This window comes from Macaca fascicularis, chromosome 12, assembly GCF_037993035.2.
Source record: "Macaca fascicularis isolate 582-1 chromosome 12, T2T-MFA8v1.1".
Classification (NCBI taxonomy): Eukaryota; Metazoa; Chordata; class Mammalia; order Primates; family Cercopithecidae; genus Macaca; species Macaca fascicularis.
The window spans coordinates 98,977,512-99,001,878 of record NC_088386.1 but is presented as its reverse complement, the minus strand read 5'-3'; the positions used below and the strand labels follow the sequence as shown (position 1 = coordinate 99,001,878).

The window sequence follows — 24,367 nt, the reverse complement described above, 5'->3', positions numbered from 1 at the left end:
AGAGATAAGGTTTTGCCATGTTGCCCAGGCTAGTCTTGAACTCCTGGCCTCAAGCAATGCATCTGCCTCTACCTCCTAAAGTGGTGGGATTACAAGCGTGCCACCATACCTGGCCCATTTTCAAGATTATTACTCATTTTTCCTTTCACTTTTACACTACTTTTAAGAGGGAAACTTGTTTCCAAAGTAGCCTCAAAACTTAACCAGCAATATTTGAGGTATATAGCTATTACTATGAAAGCAATAGAGCACTTACAATTAAACTGTATAAAGCCTCAGGATGAAGAGGCTTTAGATAAATTGTACATCTAAAAGCTAGATGCTTGGAAACAGTTTTCCTGTTTAAGAATCACAGCACATATTGTTATGACAGTATTCATTTATATTCCATAATTTTTACCAATACCTGTACAATTGTTTCCTTTTCCCTCCTTTGTTAGCAATGCCAAGAGTCAATTGATCCTGATCTAAGCAAAACCAAGCACTGAAAGAAAAGGCGGACCCCGGCCATTTCTGTATGGGAGGCACAGAAATTCCTGCCATACTATGTGACAAATCAAAATATTGGAGAGCACTCTCTAGACTTAGTTTTCGAGCCATTGTCAGGATTGCTCGAGTCACAGGAGTGATATAAGGGTGAATAGACTCAGATTCATCCACTCTCAGCAATCTTAGTAGTCGACGGATTTCTTCTGAGCTCACTGACTGACTCCCCAAGGAACCATGGATTGCAATCAAGTTCTCAGCACAAGTTTGATGGAGGGAAGAATGCGAGTCAAGGGTTTCAATGATTCTAATCCCCATGTTTGCATTGACACAAGTAGTTCGACTCTGTCTATTAATACAACAAATTCTTTTCAGCCAATCAGAGATGAAGATTTGCAGGTCATGGGATTGTAGTTCTGGAAGCCACTGGATAAGAAGCAAGAGAGGTTGGACATTACTAATGCCCAAAATTCCAACTGAAGTGTGGTCACCCTCTACAGCCTGAAAAGCAACAAAAAAGATAAAAGGTTAGTTACCATTTTCAAAACGGATATTAAACAGAAGTTCTCTTAATAAAAGTTATAAACTCACCATATTCATAAGTTCTTTAAGTAATTCCAGTGGTGGCTGACCCAGGGATTTTAATACTTCAAACATATGTGTATAACCAATTCTTTCTTTAAATACTTCCTAGGGGATGGGAAGACAATATATCAAAGTACATTTTCAAAGACTGAATGTGTTGGAATTTTAAAAATATTAAATAGTCTTTTACGCTAACTAACTTAATATTAAATAAAGAAAAAGATATTAGTTCACTATTTGCCTTCTTAAATCACGTCTTCATTTTAAAATAGATTCCATATAACTTCTGGAGTAATAAAGTTATAATTCTCTACCAAAATTCAAAATAAATGAAATTAACAATAACTGTGTTATAGAATTATTATATTATTTGCAGATTAGGGCATATGACAATTCTTGTATTTTCTTCACTTGATTTGCAATTACTAGAGTAGTAGTTAAGTCAAAACAAAAATAGAGGAAAAAATGAGGAGACTGTAGGTAAGAGGAGTTAGACATCAGCCTAAAAAGACCCAATTAAAGAGTTCCTGGCAATTTTGAATAGTGGTCAGAAACAAACTGAGTACAAAGAGTTTTCTCTGTGCTACTTGTATTTAAATGGTCTGCATTATCTGGAACATCAAGTTCATTTTAGGAAGTTCTATGTCACATGTATTTTTGAACCAGTAGGCACCCAAAGTCATAAAGTGAAATATAAAGACAACTGGTAAACCTAGAACATACTAAAGTGCCCCATTACATTAGGTTGAAATATACACACTCACTACAAAATCAAAAAATTTAACAAAACAGGTAAAGCTGGTTTCCTTTAGGGAGGGAAATGGTTGAATGTGGGTCAAGAATAGGAAGGAAATATTTTCTCATTATGTATTTTTGTTACATAATCTTTTGAATTTTAAACATGCCAGCTATTACATGGACAAAAAAAAAGAATTCAAGGAAGACTGGAACATCTTTTTTGATGTCTGAATTTCAGAATACAGTACAGGCAATCCATTATACTCATAAACCAGTTATTTAAGACTTAAAATGGTTTCCATCTTACAGCAACTAGTATTAAATGGAGATTAAGTCACAAGCCAGACTGTAAAAGTTGTAAAAGTCTATTCAATAGGAACTTAACCATGAGTTATGTCAACATTTCTTAGACATGAGTTATGTCTAACCTTCTAGCAAAGGTTAGAGTCTCCTAATACAAACCAATGTAATCTAAGGAATACAATGAAAGGCATGTTTCAGCAAACAGGGAGTAATTAATTGACTTCTGGTACCAGAAAGGTGAGGCATGAAGTATATTAGATGTGGCAGATAAGAGTGTAAAGTAATAATAAAAGTCACTGACATGTATTTAGCACTTATCATGTGCCTGGCACTATGCTTACCACTTCACACAGATGACCTCACTAATCTTATCAGTATATGAGGAAACTACCAGTATAACTGGACAGAAGAACAGTCAGTGGCAGTGAATGAGAAAAAACAGAAAACTCTAAGGGTTACTGAATACAAGAAGCAGAATTTCCATGGCCATACAACCTGGAAAAACTGGTATCAAATTGAAAAATGTTCATATTTTAGGCGGTCGTAAACTGACTAAATAAAGGGTCATTATTTTATTAATGAAGAAAAACTCTGATATAAAACTTAATTCTTTAAACTCATGAACCACAGAACCACTTAAAAGTATCCTTCCAACACCAGTGCTCATGTCCCATTTTTTGCTAACACCGTAAATGCTATCAGTTTGCAGTTCAAACATTAACGTCTTTTAACATCTTAAAGCAGTGCCTATAAGGGTCTGTCTTTAAAATTATCACAAGTATAGGCAAACAATAAGTAACCTCATTCTTATACTAAGATATTTTGTGAATGATTTTATTTCAGGTGTTAAACCACATGTATTATATACTTTCATACATTACTTCAGAATTTATATAGTGAAAATTGGCGCATCTATTTAAATATTTTAAAACTTGGAGACACATCAGGCTAACAGCAGACCTTTCAACAGAAACCCATACAAGCCAAAAGCGACTGGGAGCATATGTTCAGCATTCTTTTCTTTTTTTTTTTTTGAGACAGAGTCTCTCTCTGTCGCCCAGGCTGGAGTGCAGTGGTGTGATCTTGGCTCACTGCAAGTTCCGCCTCCTGGGTTCACGCCATTCTCCTGCCTCAGCCTCCCAAGCAGCTGGGACTACAGGCGCCCGCCACCACGCCCAGCTAATTTTTTGTATTTTTTATTTTTTTGAGACGGGGTCTCGCTCTGTCGCCCGGGCTGGAGTGCAGTGGCCGGATCTCAGCTCACTGCAAGCTCTGCCTCCCGGGTTTACGCCATTCTCCTGCCTCAGCCTCCCGAGTAGCTGGGACTACAGACGCCCGCCACCTCGCCTGGCTAGTTTTTGTATTTTTTAGTAGAGACGGGGTTTCACCGTGTTAGCCAGGATGGTCTTGATCTCCTGACCTCGTGATCCGCCCGTCTCAGCCTCCCAAAGTGCTGGGATTACAGGCTTGAGCCACCGTGCCCGGCTGTATTTTTTTTTTAGTATTTTTTTTTTTTAGTAGAGACAGGGTTTCACCGTGTTAGCCAGGATGGTCTTGATCTCCTGACCTCGTGATCCACCTGCCTTGGCCTCCCAAAGTGCTGGGATTACAGGCATCAGCCACTGTGCCCGGCCATACTCAGCATTCTTAAAGAAAAGAGGCTGGGCACGGTGGCTTACACCTGGAATCCCAGACTTTGGGAGGCTGAGCAGGGTGGATCACGAGGTCAGAAGTTCCAGAGCAGCCTAGCCAAAATGGTGAAACCCCATCTCTACTAAAAAATACAAAAATCAGCCAGGCGTGGTGGCAAGCACCTGTAATCCCAGCTACTCCAGAGGCTGAGGCAGAATTGCTTGAACCCAGGATGCAGAGGTTGCACATCACTGCACTCCAACCTGGGCAACAGAGCAAGACTCTGCCTCAAAAAAAGAAAAGAAAAGAAAAGAAAAGAAAAGAAATTCCAAAGAATTTCATATCCAACCAAACTAAGCTTCATAAGTGAAGGAGGAATAAGATCCTTTTCAGAGAAGCAAATGCTAAAAGAATTCATTACTACCAGACCTGCCTTACAAGATGTCCTGAAGCAAGTGCTAAATATGGAAAGGAAAGACCGTTACCAGCCACTACCAAAACATACTTAAGTACATAGACCCATGACACTATAAAGCAACCACACACACAAGTCAACATGTCTGTATAATAATCAGCTAATAATATGGTAGTAGGATCAAATCAGAACAGATTAATACTAACCTTGAATGTATATGGGCTAAATTCCCCAATTAAAAGGCACAGAGTGGCAAGTTGGAGAAAAAATCAAGACCCAGTGGTATGATGTCTTCAAGAGACTCATCTCACATGCAATGACACCCATAGGCTTAAAGTAAAGGGATGGAGAAAAATCAATCAAGCAAACGGAAAACAGAAAAAAGCAGGGGTTGCTATTCTTACTTTAGACAAAACAGACTTTAAACCAACAAAGATAAAAAAGACAAAGAAGTTACATAATGGTAAAGGGCTCAATTTAACAAAACCTAACTATCTTAAATATATATACACGCTCAACACAGAAGCACCCAGATTTGTAATTCTTAGAGACTACAGTATACTTGGACAGATCATTGAGGCAGAAAACTAACAAAGATATTCAGGACCTGAACTTAACACATGACCAAATGGATGTAGTAGAGATCTACAGAACACTTTACCACAAAACAAGAGAATATACATTCTTCACATCTGCACATGGGACATACTCTAAAATTGACAACACAATCAGACATAAAATAATCTTCAGCAAATTTCAAAAAACCAAAATCATACCAACCACACCCTTGAATCATAGTACAGTAAAAATATAAATCAAGACTAAGAAAATTGTTCAAAACCATATGATTACATGAAAATTAAACTGTCTACTCCTGAATGACTCCTGGGTAAATAATAAAATTAGAGCAGAAATAAAGAAATTATTTGAAACTAATGAGAAGATACAACATACAAGAATCTCTGGGACATAGCTAAAGCAGTGTTAAGAGGGAAATTCATAGCACTAAATGCCCACATCAAAAAGTTAGAAAGATTACAAATCCAGCAACCTAACATCACAATTAGAGAACTAGAGAAACAAAAGCAAACCAATCCCAAAGCTAGCAGAAGACAAGAACTAACCAAAACAGCACTGAACTGAAGGAAATTGAGACATCAAAAACCATACAAAAGATAGACCAGGCACAGTGGCTCACATCTGTAATCCTAGCACTTTGGGAGGCTGAGGTGGGCAGATCACTTGAGACCAGGAGTTCAAGACCAGTCTGGCCAACATGGGGAAATCCATCTCTACTAAAAATACAAAAATTAGCCAAGCATGGTGGCATGTGCCTGTAATCCCAGCTACTCGGGAGGTTGGCAGGAGAACTGCTTGAACCCAGGAGGCAGAGGTTGCAGTGAGCTGAGATCTCGCCACTGGACTCCAGCCTGGGTGGCAGAGCGAGGCTCTGTCTCAAAAACAAAACAAAACAAAACAAAACAAAAAAACCAGAAGATCAACAATTCCAGGAGTTGATTCTTTGAAAGAATTAATAAAATAGATCACTAGCTGAACAAAGAAAAAAAGAGAGAGAAGATCTAAATAAACATAATCAGAAATGGCATATAGGACATTACTACTGACCCCACAGGATACAAAAAATCCACAAAGACTACTATGAACACCTCTATGCACACAAGTTAGAAAACCTAGAAGAAATGGATAAATTCCTAGAAACATACAACCTCCCAAGATCGAACTAGGAAGAAAATGAATCTCAGTACAGACCAATAATGAGTTCCAAATTTGAATCAGTAATAAAAAACCTACCAATCAGAAAAAACCTAGGACCAGAAACATTCACAGCCAAATTCTATCAGATACATAAAAAAGAGCTGGTACCATTCCTACTGAAACTTTTCAAAAAATTTAGGAGGAAGGACTCCTTTCTAATTCCTTCTGTGAGGCCAGCATCACCCTGATACCAAAACCTGGCAGAGACACAACAAATAAAGAAAACTTCAGGCCAATATCTTTGATGAACATAGATGCAAAAATCTTCAACAAAACATTAGCAAACAGAATCCAGCAGCACATCAAAGAGCTAATCCACCATGATCAAGTAGGGTTTATCCATGGGATGCAATGTTGGTTCAACATATGCAAATCAATAAATGTGATTCATCACATAAACAGAACAAAACAGAAACCACAAGATTATCTCAATAGAAACAGAAAAAGCTTTCAATAAAATTCAACATCCCTTCATGTTAAAAACCCTCAACAAACTAGGCATTGAAGGAACATACTTCAAAATAATAAAAGCCATCTATGACATACCCACAGCCAACATCACACTGAATGGGCAAAAGCTGGAAGCATTCCCCTTCAAAGCCAGAATAAGACTGGGATACCCTCTCTCACCACTTCCACTCAACATAGTACAGGAAGTCACAGCCAGAGCAATCAGGCAAGAGAAAGAAATAAAAGGCTTCTAAGTAGGAAGAGAGTAAGTCAAACTCTCTCTGTTTGCAGACAATATGATTCTATGCCTAGAAAATCCCATAGTCTCTGCCTAAAAGCTCCTTGATCTGATAAACTACTTGAGGAAAGTTGCAGGACACAAAATCAATGTACAAAAATCAGCAGCATTCCTATGCACCAACAATATCCAAGCTAAGAGCCAAATCAAGAATGCAATCCCATTCACAATTGCCACGAAAAGAATAAAATAACTAGGAATATGGCTAACCAGTGAGGTGAAAGATCTCCACAAGAATTACAAAACATTGCTCAAAGAAATCAGAGATGATACCAACAAATGGAAAAATATTCCATATTCATGAATACGAAGAATCAATATTGTTAAAATGACCATACTGCCTGGGCTGGTGTGGGGGCTCATGCCTGTAATCCCAGCACTCTAGGAGGCCGAGGTGGGCAGATCATTTGAGGTCAGTAGTTCAAGACCAGCCTGGCCAACATCGTGAAACCCTGTCTCTACTGAAAATACAGAAAATTTAGCCAAGCGTGGTGGTGCACACCTGTAATCCCAGCTACTTGGGAGGCTGAGGCAGGAGAATCGCTTGAACCTGGGAGATGGAGGTTGCAGTGAGCTAGGATCGTGCCACTGCACTCTAGCCTGGGTGAGAAAGTGAGACTCCGTCTCAAAGAAAATAAAAATGACCATATTGCCCAAAGATTCAGTGTTATTCCTATCAAACTACCAGTAGCATTCTTCACAGAACTAGAAAAACCTATTTTAAAATTAATATGGAACCAAAAAAGAGCCTGAATAGCTAAGGCAATCCTAGACAAAAAGAACAAAGCTGGAGGCATCACATTACCTGACTTCAAACTATACTACGAGACTACAGTAACCAAAACAACATAGTACTGGTACAAAAATAGACACATAGACCAGTAGAACAGAACAGAATATAATGCTGCAGAGTCCAGAAATAATGCTGCACACCTACAGCCATCCAATCTTCGACAAAGATGACAAAAACAAGCAATGGGAAAGGGCTCCTTTTTAATAAATGGTGCTGGGATAACTAGCTAGCAATATGCAGAAGACTGAAACTGGACCCCTTCCTTACAATACACAAAAGTCAACTCAAGTTGCATTAAACTTAAGTGTAAAACTATAAAAACCCTGGAAGATAACCTAGGAAATACTATTCTGGACATAGGACCTGGCAAAGATTTCATGATGAAGCCATCAAAAGTAACTGCAACAAAAACAAAAATTGACAAATGGGACCAAACTAAACTAAAGAGCTTCTGCACAACAAAAGAAACTATCAACAGAGTAAACAGACAACCTACAGAATGGGAGAAAATATTGGCAAACCACGCATCCAACAAAGGTCTAATATCTAGAATCTATACGGCACTTAGACAAATCAACAAGTAAAAGCAAATAACCCCACTAAAAAGTGTGCAAAGGACAAGAACAGACACTTTTCAAAAGAAAACAGGGCTGGGTGTGGTGGCTCATGCCTGTAATCCCAGCACTTTGGGAGGTCGAGGCAGGTGGATCACCTGCTTTTGGGAGTTTAAGACCAGCCTGGCCAACATGGTGAAACCCCATCTCTACTAAAAACACACAAATTAGCCAGGCTATAATGGTGCACACCTGTAATCCCAGCTACTCGGGAGGCTGAGGCAGGAGAATCACTTGAACCCAGGATGTGGAGGTTGCAGTGAGCCAAGACACGCTACTGCATTCCAGCTTGGGCGACAGAGGGAGACCCTGCCTCAAAAAAAAAAAAAAGGAAAACATATGCAGCCAACAAGCATATGAAAAAATGCTAAACATCACTAATCATTAGAGAAATGCAAATCAAAACCACAATGACATACCATCTCACACCACTCAGAATGGCTACTATTAAAACATCAAAAAATAACAGATGTTGGCAAGCTTGTGAAGAAAAGGAGCACTTATACACTGCTGGTGGGATGTAAATTAGCTCAGCCATTGTGTAAAGCAGTCTGGCAATTTCTCAAAGAACTCAAAGCAAAATTACCATTCAACCCGGCAATCCCATTATTGGGTAAATACCCAAGGGAATATAAATTGTTCTACCACAAAGACACATGCACATGTATGTTCATCATAGCACTATTCACAATAGCAAAGACATGGAATCAACCTGAATGCCCATCAATAGTAAACTGGATAAAGAAAATGTGGTAGATATACACCATGGAATACTACACAGCCATAAAAACAAATGAGATCATATCCTCATATCCTTTGCAACAACATGGATGGAGCTGGAGGCCATTATTTTAGGTGAACTAACACAGGAATAGAAAACCAAATACCACATGTTTTTACATGTAAGTGGGAGCTAACCACTGAGTTCATATGGACACAAAGAAAAGAACAATAGACATCAGGACCTACTTGAGGGTGGAAGGAGGAGGGGGAAGATTGAAAAACTACCTATTGGGTACTATGCTTATCACCTGGGTAGCAAAATAATCTGTACATGAAATCCCTGTGATATCCAATTTACCTATATAACAAACCTGCACATGTACCCCTGAACCTAAAATAAAAGTTAAGAAAAAAAAAAGCTGGAGGATATATGTTTCACCTTAGCAGCTGGAGATTTGTTCATTACTGCTGTCAAAGCCTGAATGGTTGATATGGCCAAACAATCCAATTGTCCCTGAAACACCTATTGAGGGGGAAGGAGAAACAAGAAATTAACAAATGTGTTCACAATTTTTATTGAGTTAGGAAACCTTTGGTCTGAAAACCTGAAAAAATAATTACTTAACATGCATTACATTCCTCTTCCAATGAAATGGATTTCTGAAATACTATAACCTGCAAGAAAAGTTACCTATTTAAAAGAAAAATAAGCCACATGTCAAGGAGAATAAGGCAACATTCACTTATTACATTAAAATGTTTTGAGAAAAACACAAGCTTAACACATGCTTTTTAAAAATAATGGACAATCTCAAGAGGAAGGGAGGGAGGTCTATCATTCATTGGAAATTCTATTACTTTTTTTTTTTTTTTTTTTGAGACAGAGTTTCTTTCTTGTTGCTCAGCTGGAGTGCAATGGTGCAATCTCGGCTCACTGCAATCTCCACCTCCTAGGTTCAAGTGATTCTCCTGCCTCAGTCTCCTGAGTAGCTGGGATTACAGGCATGCGCCACCACGCCTGGCTGGTGTGGTGGCTAATTTTTGTATTTTTAGTAGAGACAGGGTTTCTCCATATTGATCAGGTTGGTTTTGAACTCCTGACCTCAAGTGATCCACCCGCCTCGGCCTCCCAAAGTGCTGGGATTACAGGTGTGAGCCACCACACCCAGCCAGAAATCCTATTACGTTTTAATTTCCCTTCAAAACTACACTTGAATGATCCAGGTTTAAATTCCATTTGCATGTATAAAAAAACAGCTAAAATAATCTTGTTCATCTAGTTTCCAAATCCTGTGTTAAAACTAAGATGGCATGTTCATACGCCAATTAATTATATTTATAAACAATTAAATATATCTATTTTTATATAAAATGGAAAATTTGAGGCAGACACAGAAAATGAAATACATATCTCTAAACATTGTCATGTTTTTGAGAAGGCAACTTTTAATCCTAAAAGTTGTATGAAAAAATAAAAACTAGCCTAATTTTTTCTATTACTGTTAAAGCTTCAATAAAAAGAAGAGATCCAGGGCAGTGTATTTATAGTAAAAACAAAAACTAACATCAAGAATATTAAAAAACTGAACATGACTGTTATATCGGGCTTAGACAATCATGAAAGCACAGAATCACTTACAATTTGGAATTGTAATGTGAACCTCTAAGAGACTATAATAATTGTTTTATTAACTACATAAGTAGGCCTTAAGAGGAAGTAACATTTATAGAGAACTCTAAAACAATACTCTGTAAACTGATACTTCACATATAGAATAAAAAATAAGCTGATAATGTCTCTTATTACACAAAAATTCTATTTATAAACTTGGACATTAACACAATGTTAATAAAAGACATCATGTAAGTTTTCTTGCAAATATTTTGGAAGATAAAAATAACATCAATTTTTAAAGGTAGTTTTTTTTCAAACTAGATTACCTAATGTATTGAAAGAAGCAACATAAATTACATATTTTTGCTTTATTATACCTGTATAGACTTGAATTTCTAGAATACAAAAAGTCAAGTTTTACGCTAAATTAACAGAGAGTTCAGCATCTTCTTCCCTTCCTCCAAGATTCAGGTTGTCCACTGAATTATAATCATCACTTGTCAATAAGAAGCAAAGAATCAAGATATTAACAATGACCATACATATTCACAAAGAAAGCCCTAAGGTCCCAATATACCACAGTGCTTAGAAAAGTCACCACCAGGTGGACAGCATTGATACTGAGATTCCATTCCTGTACTTTGTATCTCCTCAAATTGAAAAGACCATATACACATAGAGGGAATGGTATTGATTGCTTGTATCAATCACCAAGATATTTATCCTTTAGATGAAAGCAATTTTTATTTTAACTTTTAGCAATTTTCAAAAATAATTAATGAATATTAGAATTTGACAGTGTTTGTGTATTTTAGGACATAAGAAGAAAAGCACAGGAATAGTTATTCCCATTGGCTGATTTTGGACTTCAGCTGAAACAAGATGCAGGCTATGTAGATACCTGGTCCTCATTCATTTCTGTCAGTAATTTGTTGGCAAGGTCTTTCTCGTTCTTGTCTGCCACCTTATTGTTAGCATTTAAAAACAGCTGTTAAAAACAGAGACAAGAATAATGGAGAAAGAACATTAAACTGTTACCTACAAGCAGCAATGAAGCTTAAATGGGTTTCCATGTCTCTTGAAAATAAACCCAAGAATTCCCCTGGGAAGTATACTACACTTTTAGAAATTAAAGATTATTCACTTTTTGGATTATGAATTAATAGTAGTTTAGATATTTCTCTATTGGAATTCAAAGTTACTAAAATAAGAAACAATGGCAATAATTAGGACTAGTTAATATTCCTAAATTCTTAAAGAATCAGCAGAGAATGCCTCACAGTGATATGGTTTGGCTCTGTGTCCCCACCCAAATCTCATCTTGAATTGTAGCTCCCCAAATTCCAGCGTGTTGTGGGAGAAACTTGGTGGGAGTTCTCGTGGTAAGTGAGTAAGTCTCATGAGATCTGATGGTTTTATATTATAAAAGGAAGTTTCCCTGCACAAGCTCTATTCTCTTGTCTGATGCCATGTGAGACGTGCCATTCACCTTCCACCATGATTGTGAGGCTTCCTCAGCCACATGAAACTGTGAGTCCATTAAACTTTTGCAAATTGTCCAGTTTCAGGCATGTCTTTATGAGCAGCATGAAAATGGACTAATACACACAAAAAAGAAGGAAAGCTGTTACTGACACAAACTAAAGATACTATAGTACATAACACCCAGTATGGTTCTATAGTTAAGGAAGTTTGTGAAGTGCTATCAAACTAACTTTAAAAATGGTTCTTTCTAGAAGTACTTCTCAAATATGCTAATGTGTACTTTGACAAGGGAGGTCAGGGTGCAGCATTTCCAAAATTTATCTGACCACACATATTGTTAAAACATTAGTTTAAAAGTATTCTCCAAAGTCATCAAGAATTGAGCTTCATTTATATTCATTTATATTCTGTAAAAGAAAACTGATACTATCTCTAGCATACATGGGCATTACCCTCTTCCCAATAAACTAAAGAAATCAAGTGTTTTAGTTTCAGTATATAAAAGTCAGCATCCCAGAAGGCCTTCGCCTTGCCCACAATTTGAGTACAGAGAAAGAAAATTCAAATGATATTCAAAGGGAGAGACAGTTAGATTTATAAAGGAATTTATTAAGAGCATCCTAAGGAAGAAGGTTCTTAGGAAGTTATATTATTTCAGAAATGAGTAAACAAAAGGTCGAGTTACATGCTGAAATATGCAATATAAAATAAACTGCATAGAGGTATGGTATTATATGTTATGCAAGAGTATATATAAGGCTTAACATAACAATAAATTGATATATACACTACAGGCCTTGGAATCAGAGACCTGAGTTTGAATTTTGGTTCTGCAACTTATTGGCTGTCTGATTTCAAGGAAAACTACTTCTCCAAGCTTTTCTCAAAAATATGGAGAAAAATACCTCATCAAATAGCTATATATATTCAATGACATAATCCACGCTAGCTTATTAGCATAGTATCTGGCACATAACAGAGACTTAACAAATGAAAGATGTCGGCTGGGCACGGTGGCTCACACCTATAATTCCAGCACTTTGGGAGGCTGAGGTGGGCGGATTACCTGAGGTCAGGAGTTTGAGACCAGTCTGGCCAACATGGTGAAACCCCATCCCTACTAAAAATAGAAAAATTAGCCTGTAGTCCCAGCTACTTGGGAGGCTGAGGCAGGAGAATCACTTGAACCTGGCAGGCAGAGGTTGCAGTGAGCAGAGATAAAGCGACTATACTCCAGCCTAGGTGACAGAGCGAGACTGTGACTCAAAAAAACAAACAAACAAAAAACAAATGAAAAGTGGCATTATTACAAGCAAAGTCTTTTTAAAAGAATAATATTTCATATTTAGGTAAAGGGAAACAAATAGATAAAACTAGTCAATGTAAAAATGAGTAAAATCTTTCCAGAAAGCAATATAGCAATCTGTAAGAAGAATCTTTAAAAACAATTCTCACTCTTTAACCCAATAAGTGTATTTCTAAAAATCTACCCTAAGAAACAGTCAAAAACACCAAGATTTTAGCAGCCATAAAGACTAGGTAATGGTTTTGAATTCTTCTCCTTGCTACTGAAGATACAGTTTTCTTCTTTTCTTTTCTCTTCTTTTTTTGAGACAGAGTTTTACTCTTGTTGCCCAGGTTGGAGTGCAATGGCGCAGTCTCGGCTCACTGCAACCTCCACCTCCTGGGTTCAATCAATTCTCCTGTCTCAGCCTCCTGAGTGGCTGGGATTACAAGCATATGCCACCATGCCTGGCTAATTTTTTTGTATTTTTAGTAGAGACGGGGTTTCCCCATGTTGGTCAGGCTGGTCTCGAACTCCTGACCTCAGGCGATCCACCCGCCTCGGCCTCCCAAAGTGCTGGGATTACAGGCGTGAGCCCCTGTGCCCGGCCTATTCTTTTCATTAATTCAAGTATCTTTGGGCAGCTTAAAAAATTTACATTAATTCAAATCATATCTCTGTAATTTAGTAAAACAAAATAACTGATAAATGTTTAAGGTTCATCATATCTATCATAAAAGTTAAATGTATGATTCCATGGAATTGTAAAGTACTCTATAGTATGATGAAACTCATTTGCCAAGCCAAGGAGCCTTTACACAAATACTTAAGGAAATCAATGCATACTTAAATAGGCTGATGAATCTCATACAAAAAGAAAGCATGAAAACAGCAGCAGTCAGCTTAAGGTTGTCCATCTGATTCATAAATTGTTTATGATACTTTAAACTTTATTTGCCAAAGTTTCCAATGAGTCTAAATAGCAAAACTGATTCTATTTACTATATGCTATATATAGTATATACTATTTACTATACACTATATAGTATATATAATATACATATACTAAATTGTAATATATAATATATACTATATATATTAATTATAAAATAAATTATTTTATTTATATATAAAATAATTATAAAATATATATACTATACATATATATTACTATATATAGTATATATACTATTTACTATATAAATATACTATTTACTATATACTATATAGTATATTCTATATACTACTATAAAAAAAGAACATAAAGGATTCATTCTTTACTAACAAACAAATAATTTAAACAAAGCAACCATGGACATCTATGGCATCATGCAATATATTTGGGGACTTAGGTTTTCATAATATTTCAAAGATTTTTATAGATTCAGGAATCATATCAACTATTTCCATAAAATGTTTTTATATCAATAAAACCTTTGATTCTCCTATATTTAATATACAGAAAACATTTTTTCCTACTGACTAAACAGTGATCCTAAGTTCCAGTAATACAATTAGAAAATTATATATTACAAGGGACTTAGGGTAAGAAAACCTGGGTTAGAAATTCTACCTCCATCAATTATTAGTGTTGACCTTGGGCTAATCATTTAATGCCTCAGGACATTTTTCCTTATTTGTATAATGAAGAAGTTTAAAAGCTTCTTTCAAAGATTCCCCTTTGTTGTGACGACTTAATGGCTTCAATGTATAGTGATAAATCTAAAGTGATTCTAACCAAAAAATATTCCAGAAATAAGGAAGACTATTACTGCCAGCAGGGAAGGCCCAGGTCCCAAAGCCTGGTTTTCCCCGTTTTTTGTTTGTTTGTTTTTGTTTGAGACAGAGTCCTGCTCTGTCACCCAGGCTGAAGTGCAGTGGTTTGATGGCTCACTGCAACTTCCACCCTCCAGGTTCAAATGATTCTTCAGCTTCCCTAGTAGCTGGAATTACAGATGTGCACCACCACGCCCAGCTAATTTTTGTATTTTTAGTAGGGATGGGGTTTCGCCATGTTGGCCAGGCTGGTCTCGAACTCCTGACCTCAAGTGATTGACCTGCCTCAGCCTCCCAGAATGCTGGGATTACAGGCATGAGCCACCATGCCCAGCTGGTTTTCCCTCTTTAAAGGGATTTCTTCTCCAGCATTTTTATTTCAAAACAAAATGTGATAGGTGGTATCAAATAATTAACTTTTAAAGGTCAAGATTCCAGATACAAATTTTAAGAAACTTTGGCCTATAAAGAACAAATATTAGCTCACCATCATGATAGCTATGACAAACAGTTTTGTATTTTTTAAAAAGATACTATTCATATCAGAAATTTGTTATACCTGAGTTTCAGATACTGAAGAAAAACCAATGCTAATAAATTTTAGTAGGAACTATATTCTATCCTAGAGATGACCTTATAAAGCAGATTCCTTTTTTTCTTTTTTCTAGACGGAGTCTCGCTCTGTCACCCAGGCTGGAGTGCAGTGGTGCGATCTTGGCTTACTGCAACCTCTGCCGCCTGGGTTCAAGTGATTCTCCTGCCTCAGCCTCCCAAGTAGCTGGGACTACAGGCACGTGCCACCACGCCTGGCTAATTTTTCATATTTTTAGTACAGACAGGGTTACACTGTGTTAGCCAGGATGGTCTCGATCTCCTAACCTCGTGATCCGCCTGCCTCGGCCTCCCGAAGTGCTGGGATTACAGGTGTGAGCCACTGTGTCCAGCCGATTAGCAGATTCTTTACACATGTGTTGCCTTTATCACTGAATTTGTCTTTATAACAATTTACTTCATCAATACTTCATCAATTTACTTCAACAATTTACTTCAACAATTTACTTCAACAATTTACTTCATCAATATATTCTTCAACAATTTATTCTTCATCAATATATTCTTCATCAATATATTCTTCATCAATATATTCTTTACTATTTGATTTTGATGCTGTTCTTTACTGCAATGAAGTGACATAAATGCTTTCAGAGATATCCCTCAAAACACTGTGAAAAAATTCAAGGAGTTGATACTAAAACCTTTATTCTGAATTACTCTCATAGAATTAAGCCCTGGTATTTTTCAGCAGGAAATCATTGAAAAGAATACCTCAAATAGAAAGGTAAAAGCTCTTTGAAGTAGTTTCATTTACAAAGGCTTTATAAGAAGCTCTCTAAAAAATTTCTGATACCATCATGATCCATGGAAATATCCTATATACTCTTTATTTTTTTTTTTTGAGACAGAGTCTCACTCTGTTGCCCAGGCTGGAGTGCAGTGGCACGATCTCGGCTCACTGCAACCTCCACCTCCTGGGTTCAAGCAATTCTTCAGCCTCAGCCTCCTGAGCAGCTGGGACTACAGGCACACACCACCACACCAGCTAATTTTTTTTTTTTTGTATTTTTAGTAGAGACGGGGGTTTCGCCATATTGGCCAGACTGGTCTTGAACTCCTGACCTTGTGACCTGCCCACATCAGCTTCCCAAAGTGCTGGGATTACAGGAATGAGCCACCGTGCCCAGCTTAGTTATGTACTCTTCCACATTGCTGCTACATGTATAAATTAGTAAAAAAAAAAAAAAATTCAACAGCAAATTGCATACATATCAAGAACCTTAACCATATTTCTGCTATTTTTCTACTTTTCTATATTTTCCAATGAGTTACAACTTGTTTTTATACAATGTTCTGCTCCCTAATTTAAAAAACAAATAAGAAAAGTGTATGTCCTATGACCTAGTAATTCTACTGGAAGTAAAATTCTATTCTGGAAACAAATTGTTTCTACTAGCCGGGTGGAATTAAGTAAATTATGGTACATCCACTTAATACAATATTATGTAGACATTAAAATTATGGCACATGAAAATAATGAAATATCTTAAATGAAACAAAAGTACAAAATTATATGCATCAAATGCTCACACTAGTGTTAACAATGCATAATAAAAAAGACCACAAATCAACAAGACAATAATAAATCTGATTTTAAAATGGGCAAAGGACTTGAACAGACATCTCTCCAAAAAAGATATACAAATGGCCAATAAGCACACAAAATGGATGCTCAATATCACTAATCATTAGTGAAGGCAAATCAAAAACACAATGAAATACTACTTCATACCCATTAGGACTGCTACTATCAAAAAAGAAAAAAAAACACCACCAGTGCTGGCAGGGATGTGTAGACATTGGAAACTTTGTGCACTGTTGTTAAGAATATAAAATGGTACTTACTATGGAAAACAACATAAAAGTTCCTCAAAAAATATTCAAAAGTGAATTATCATATATCTAATAATCCTACTTCTGAGTATATACCCAAAAGAACTGAAAATGATATCTTGAAGAGATATTTGTATACCCACATTCACAGCAGTAGCCAAAAGGTGGACGTAACCCAAATGTCCACTGATGGATGAATAAGCAAAATGTGGTATTTACATACAATGGAATATTATTCAGTGTTAGAAAGGAAGGAAATTCTGACACATGCTACAACATGGATGAATCTTGACAACGTTATGCTAAGTGAAATAAGGCAGTCATTGAAGAACAAATACTATATGATTCCAACTTTATGAGGTATCTAGAGTAGTCAAATTCATAGACACAGAAAGTAGAATAGTGGTTTCCAGGGGCTGAGGAGAGGGGAAACCAGGCAGCTATTTAATGGGTATAGAGTTTCCATTTTACAAGATGAAGAGTTCTGGAGATGGGCTGCACAACAATGTAAATGTATTTAACACCACTGAAGTATACAATAAAAAATGGTTAAGATGCTAAATTTTTATATCATATAATTTTAACATAATTATTTTATTTTATTTTATTTTATTTACTTAAGACAGAGTCTTACTCTGTTGCCCAGGCTGGAGTGCAGTGGTGTGATCTAGGCTCACTGCAACCTCTGCCTCCTGGGTTCAAGCGATTCTCTTGCCTCAGCCTCCCAAGTAGCTGGGATTACAGGCATGCGCCATGACACCTGGCTAATTTTTTTGTATTTTCAGTAGATACAGGGTTTCACCATGTTGGCCAGGCTAGTCTCGAACTCCTGATCTCAACTGGTCCACCCGCCTTGGCCTCCCAAAGTGCTGGAATTACAGGCATGGGCCATCGTGCCTAGCCCCACAATTATTTTTAAAAAGACTTTAAAAATGTCTACAGACTAGAAATAATCATATATAATTTATTTTATTTTTCTATATTTACCTTTTTGCCTGTAAAACAAAAAGAATATTTTCATAATGAGAAAAATTAAGCTTTACCTTAAAAGTAAAAAAATGCTACTTCAGCCAGGCGCAGTGGCTCAAGCCTATAATCCCAGCACTTTGGGAGGCCGAGACAGGCGGATCACGAGGTCAGGAGATTGAGACCATCCTGGCTAACATGGTGAAACCCCGTCTCTACTAAAAAATACAAAAAAACTAGCCAGGCGAGGTGGCAGGTGCCTGTAGTCCCAGCTACTCGGGAGGCTGAGGCAGGAGAATGGTGTAAACCCAGGAGGCGGAGCTTGCAGTGAGCCGAGATCTGGCCACTGTACTCCAGCCTGGGCGACAGAGCGAGACTCCGTCTCAAAAAAAAACAAAAACAAAAACGAAAAAACAAACAAAAAATGCTACTTCTACTGGATGCTCTTAGTTATAAGTGGGAGCTAATCAATGGGTACACTTGAACATACAAAGTAGAGTAACAGACACTGGAGACTCTGAAAGGTAGGGTGAAAGGAGGCTCGAGGTTGAAAAGTTATCTATTGGATATAATGTTCACTATTTGGGCAATGGGTACACTAAAAATCTAGAGTTCATGGAATATATCCATGTAACGAAACTGCACTTGAACCTCCTAAATCTATAAAAAAAGTTTTTTTAAAAGATGTGCCATTTCTTACATGAGAGCTTGTAAGGTGAAATAAATTACAGCCAAACATTCAAGCCAGTTATGTGGGTAATAATTAATTTAAATATGCCTTTAAAAAATCAATCCATATATCAGAAAATAAACTTCAATATGCCTATTTTAAAATTATGCCCCATCAGTAGCTGATGCAAGATATGTTCATTGTTAAAGAAAGATTTTCCTGAAATTTGACTTTAAAACATTTTTCTCAAAATGGCAAAGGAAAATATTTCTAATCAATTAAATTTTATTCTTTATAAGGTTAAAACAGAAAATGAGAAGAATCACTTTTAGAAAAGAGACAAAAGCAGAGATTCAGTAAATTTATTCATCTGAACACAGGCATTTCCTCTACTGCAACATCCACGATGTCCTAGAGAAAAATGGTCAAAACATTTGATTCTGCAAAAAGAAGTAATTGCCTTTAAAATGTGGTTTCAAATTGTAACATAAGACTGACCCTTAAGATTTACGAAGCTGAATATGCTTCTTTTGCATTTTAGAGCTTAGGTTTGTTAAACTGACCCCTAATTTTGTGGTGTGTGTCTGATCCTAGGTTCTCGTCTCTCTTAAATGCCACCTGCCTCTAGTTAATGTATTTGTTTGAGCTTCAGAGGACTTCGCTGAGTTGGTGATCGCTAGATGGCAAATATTTGTTGGTTTCTCTCCATATTCCTTTAGGGTTTTACTGTTTACAAGCTTCTTTTTTGTATTGAGAGAAAAATAGCTAAAGCATCTTTGACATCTTTTCTGCAACAGGCAAAAAGACTTGAAACAAAGTGGGGATCTTTTATTTATTTATTTATTTATGAGATGGAGTCTTACTCTGTCGCCCAGGCTGGAGTGCAGTGGGGTGATCTCGGCTCACTGCAACCTCCACCTCCAGGGTTCAAGTGATTCTCTTGCCCCAGCCTCCCGAATAGCTGGGATTATAGGAGCATGCCACCATGTCCGGCTAATTTTTGTATTTTTAATAGAGACGGGGTTTCGCCGTGTTGGCCAGGCTGGTCTCGAACTCCCGACCTCAGGTGATCTGCCTGCCTCAGCCTCCCAAAGTGCTGGGATGACAGGTGTGAGCCACCACGTCTGGCCTAAAGTAAGAATCTTGAACCATCCTTTCTTTTCTGTTCTCCTTACCCTGTTACCTACTGGACCAGATCTTTTGTCCTGAAAACTTGTCTCCTACTCTGCCCTCTTTTATATTCCCCTACTCCAAAAGAAACCTATTCACCCACACATATACATGGTTAATTCTTGGGGTATCTCTGCAATTCTTAAATAATTTATGCAAACATCCAGAAGCAGCTAGGGACTCTCCATCCCTAGTTCGCAGTCTCGCAAGTCAAGACCTTTTCTTGATGTGATTCATGTCAAATACTTAGGACACTGCTGTATTTTGGATGGGTCGAACCTACTTAATCTTTAATCTTAAAGCAGACAGAAACAATTAGGGGCCTTCCATGTAGAAAGCGGGGTCAGGAGGGCAAGAAAGGGAATATGAATGCATATCCAAGTCACTCTGGAAATTTTATGGGGGTATAAGAAACTTAGGTCAAAGTGGTCACAAGGTTGTTTAATAGGAGATAGAAGGATATAACTCCATGTTTACTGCTAGAAACCAAAGCTTTGTGTGAAATCTTGAATTTATGGGGAAAGAGGGAGAGTACCAGTGTGTTCTTTTCCTGATCCCTTCCCCTCATTCCTTAACTGCAGGAGACTGAGCTCCTTTGGGCTTTGGTGACCCCATCACTGAGGGGTTTATTTGACAGTTGATTTTGCTGTACTGGATACTTCCTTTCCCATTTCCTAATCATTTTGCAATATAGATGCTGACTCTTTTCCCTTCCCTCCTCCTTTCCCTGGGAAGATACAATGAATAAGTAAAGACTTATCGGTAGTGAAAAAAATTGTAATGAATCCTAATTTTCAAATTAATCATATTCCAATACATAGCATAATAATTTAAAATTTGTAACGTAGTTATACATAAAAGGAGGGTAGTCTCCCATTGGAGTTTATTTTTTATAATACATGATGTAGCTGTTCTAATACTTTTAAAATAAGCCTGAGTTTTAGATTCTAAAATACTGGCTATAAAGTAAAGACGAAAAGGGAAGAGGAAAAGCATTTTTATGCCCCTTCTTTGGAAGAGAGTTGTGCAGCCAAGCAAATTTTTAAACCAAACACATTTTGCTTTTGATATTTATTCTGCTTCCCTACCCTAGCATAATCCTGTTGTGCCAGGCAACCAACCGCAAATTTAATCAATTCAATTTTATTTATTAAGTTTCTACTGAGTGCCAAATACCCAATGATGGGAGAGAAGAGATTAAAGTCAGCCTGCTTGCCTTCAAACAGACCACAGTTGAGTATGAAACACAAAACGTTTGTCACTCACAGACTTGTAAAAGATACTAATATGTATCCATCTAGACCCAGCAGCATCAGAAAATATTATGTAGTGATTTTTTTAAAAGAGTAAAAAAGAAATTATTTCAAGTAGCTATAAAAGCATCAAAGAGATAGATTTAAAAAGCATGAATAAGAAAACATGAAGGGTTTAATAAGGGTCTTTGTAAGAAACGCTTAAGAGGCAGGCCTTGAGTCAGATGTCTTAGAGCCTTGTACAAGTCATGGTATGGATATTTTAAAATCACTAGAATTTTTCATAGTTTGGGAAAACATCTTAAGCAAAGGATTGATATGATAACGTTGATGTATCAAAAAGATAGTTTTGGCTTCAGTGTAGAAGAGGATAAGGGTGAAAACGGGCTGGGCGCGGTGGTTCACGCCTGTAATCCCAGCACTTTGGGAGGCCGAGGCGGGCGGATCACAAGGTCAGGAGATCGAGACCACAGTGAAACCCCGTCTCTACTAAAAATACAAAAAATTAGCCGGGCGCGGTGGCGGGCGCCTGTAGTCCTAGCTACTCAGGAGGCTGAGGCAGGAGAATGGCGTGAACCCAGGAGGCGGAGCTTGCAGTGAGCCGAGATCGCGCCACTGCACTCCAGCCTGGGCAACAGCGTGAGACTCCGTCTCAAAAAAAAAAAAAAAAAAAAAAAAAGATAGTTTTGGCTTCAGTGTAGAAGAGGATAAGGGTGAAAACGGGCTGGGCGTGGTGGTTCACGCCTGTAATCCCAGCACTTTGGGAGGCCAAGGCGGGTGAATCACGGGGTCTGGAGTTCCAGACAAGCCTGGCCAAGGTAGTGAAACCCCGTATCTACTAAAAATATGAAAATTAGCTGGGTGCGGTGGCGGGCACCTATAATCCCAGCTACTTGGGAGGCTGAGGCAGGAGAATTTCTTGAACCTGGGAGGTGGAGGTTCAGTGAACAGAGACTGCGCCTGCACTCTAGCCTGGGCGACAGAGCAAGACTGTCTTAAAAAAAAGAGTGAAAAAGGAGAAAACAACAAAATGTTGCAATAATCTGGCAAAAAAATTAAAGCCTGAAATAAAGCAATGACAGTGGGAATAAAAGGCTGTATTTGAGAAATGTTTGAAAAATGAAATTGTCAACTTTGGTGACATAAGCAGATGTGGGAGATGAGAGATCAGGAAAAGCCGAGACTGATTTCCAAGTTTCTCCTTTGAGAAACTGGGTAGATAACGGTGCCTTTGACTTAAATTAAAAATATAGGAAAAGCAAGCTGGACATGGTGGCTCACGCCTATAATCCCAGCATTTCTAGGGGCTGAGGCAGGCTGATAACCTGAGGTCAGGAGTTCGAGACCAACCTGGTCAACATGGTGAAACCCCTTCTCTACTAAAAATACAAAAATTAGCCAGGCGTGGTGGCGGGCACCTGTAATCCCAGCTATTTGGGGGGCTGAGGCAGGAGAATCGTTTGAACCCAGTAGCCAGAGGTTGCAGTGAGCTGAGATCATACCACCACACTCCAGCCTGAGCAACTTAAGCAGCTGTAGGAATAAGAAAGGGGAGACAAAAGAGTAAGGGATGAACTGTTCCATTTTAGATGTGGCATATTTGAGATTTTTGAGAGACATTCAAGTGGAATTCCTCGACAGAGCTGAACTAACAGGAAGAAATTTGGGTATTACAGATGATATCGAAAGCCACACATCCAAAATGGAGACATCCAAAGGATAAGCAAATTAAGAAAGGTTGGAAAAAAGAGCCTAGAACCAAACAGAGAATGCCAGTATTTTTAGAAAGGGTAATATTCTAGAAAGACTAAAGAGTGGCCACAGTGATACACAGCAAAAAAGATGAATGTAGAAAAGATTAGTATGTTGACATTTCAGAAACAAATCTTTTTTTAATGTTTCAAGAAGTCTGTTCTCTATATTTCATATTTTGGCATCAAAATTCTGTTTTGCTACAAAATACAATCGTACATTGTGCAAAATTCACTTACAAACATAATAAAGTTTCTACAAGTCTGCATTAACTTCCACAACCTCTGAACAACTGCAGAAAAGGTTGACACTGATAATGGAAAGGTTATCAAGTAGTTAGTTGCTTCAAAATTCTGTCTGTATTAGTGCTATAATATGATTTTGAGCTATCAAAACCATATTTACAAAAGTATCCTATTGATATTATTCAGCTTGATGTGGGATCTTTTTCATTAATAGAAATACATATTTTTACATTAGGAAATATGGGAATTACCAGTTTTCATCTATGAGCAACAATTTTAGAATTAATTATTGTATGGGAGAATCAATATGCTATCAATGTTTCCATTTGCAATGAGTATGTATTACTTTAATTGTAATAAAAAATGTTATTTGACCCTGAAAGGGCACCAAATCATTTATGAATTTTATTTAAATTATGCAAAAATATCACATATTTGGAGAGAAGAATGGAAATAAACACCCAAAATCATCATTTGGGTCATTACATAGTGTAAAAGTTAGGAACAATGGTCATGAAGTCAAAAAGAACTAAACTGAAACTCTCGCTCTGTAACTTCTTGCCTAATTTATAGTCATTATGAAGACAATATATATTTTGTGACCTCAAAAGAAAAGTGTCTGATACACAATTGGCACACAATAAATATTGGTTAAATAAATCATTTAATTAAAAAGCTATGTCTTGGCCAGGCGCGGTGGCTCACGCCTGTAATCCCAGCACTTTGGGATGCTGAGGTGGGTGGATCACGAGGTCAAGAGATGCAGACCATCCTGGCCAACATGGTGAAACCCCATCTCTACTACAGATACAAAAAATTAGCTGGGCATGGTGGTGCGTGCCTGTAATCCCAGCTACTCGGGAGGCTAAGGCAGGAGAATTGCTTGAAC

At 37.5% G+C, this 24,367-nt stretch overlaps 1 protein-coding gene across 15 annotated transcripts in view; it reads right to left on the bottom strand.

The window, feature by feature from the left end:
- NBEAL1 (neurobeachin like 1) overlaps positions 1–24,367 on the bottom strand; it is a 206,947-nt gene that overhangs the window by 105,894 nt on the left and 76,686 nt on the right. For 8 of the 15 annotated variants that reach the window (XM_074009804.1, XM_065525903.2, XM_074009802.1 and 5 more), the window contains 3 exons: positions 9,253–9,336; positions 1,078–1,176; positions 407–987 (listed from right to left, as the gene is read on the bottom strand). In XM_074009804.1, coding sequence (XP_073865905.1) covers positions 407–987; positions 1,078–1,176; positions 9,253–9,336 — 764 coding nt within the window. Of the gene's footprint in view, positions 1–406; positions 988–1,077; positions 1,177–9,252; positions 9,337–11,329; positions 11,417–24,367 lie in introns of all 15 variants that reach the window. The other 7 variants (XR_006691117.2, XR_012421391.1, XM_065525900.2 and 4 more) reach the window with 1 other exon arrangement.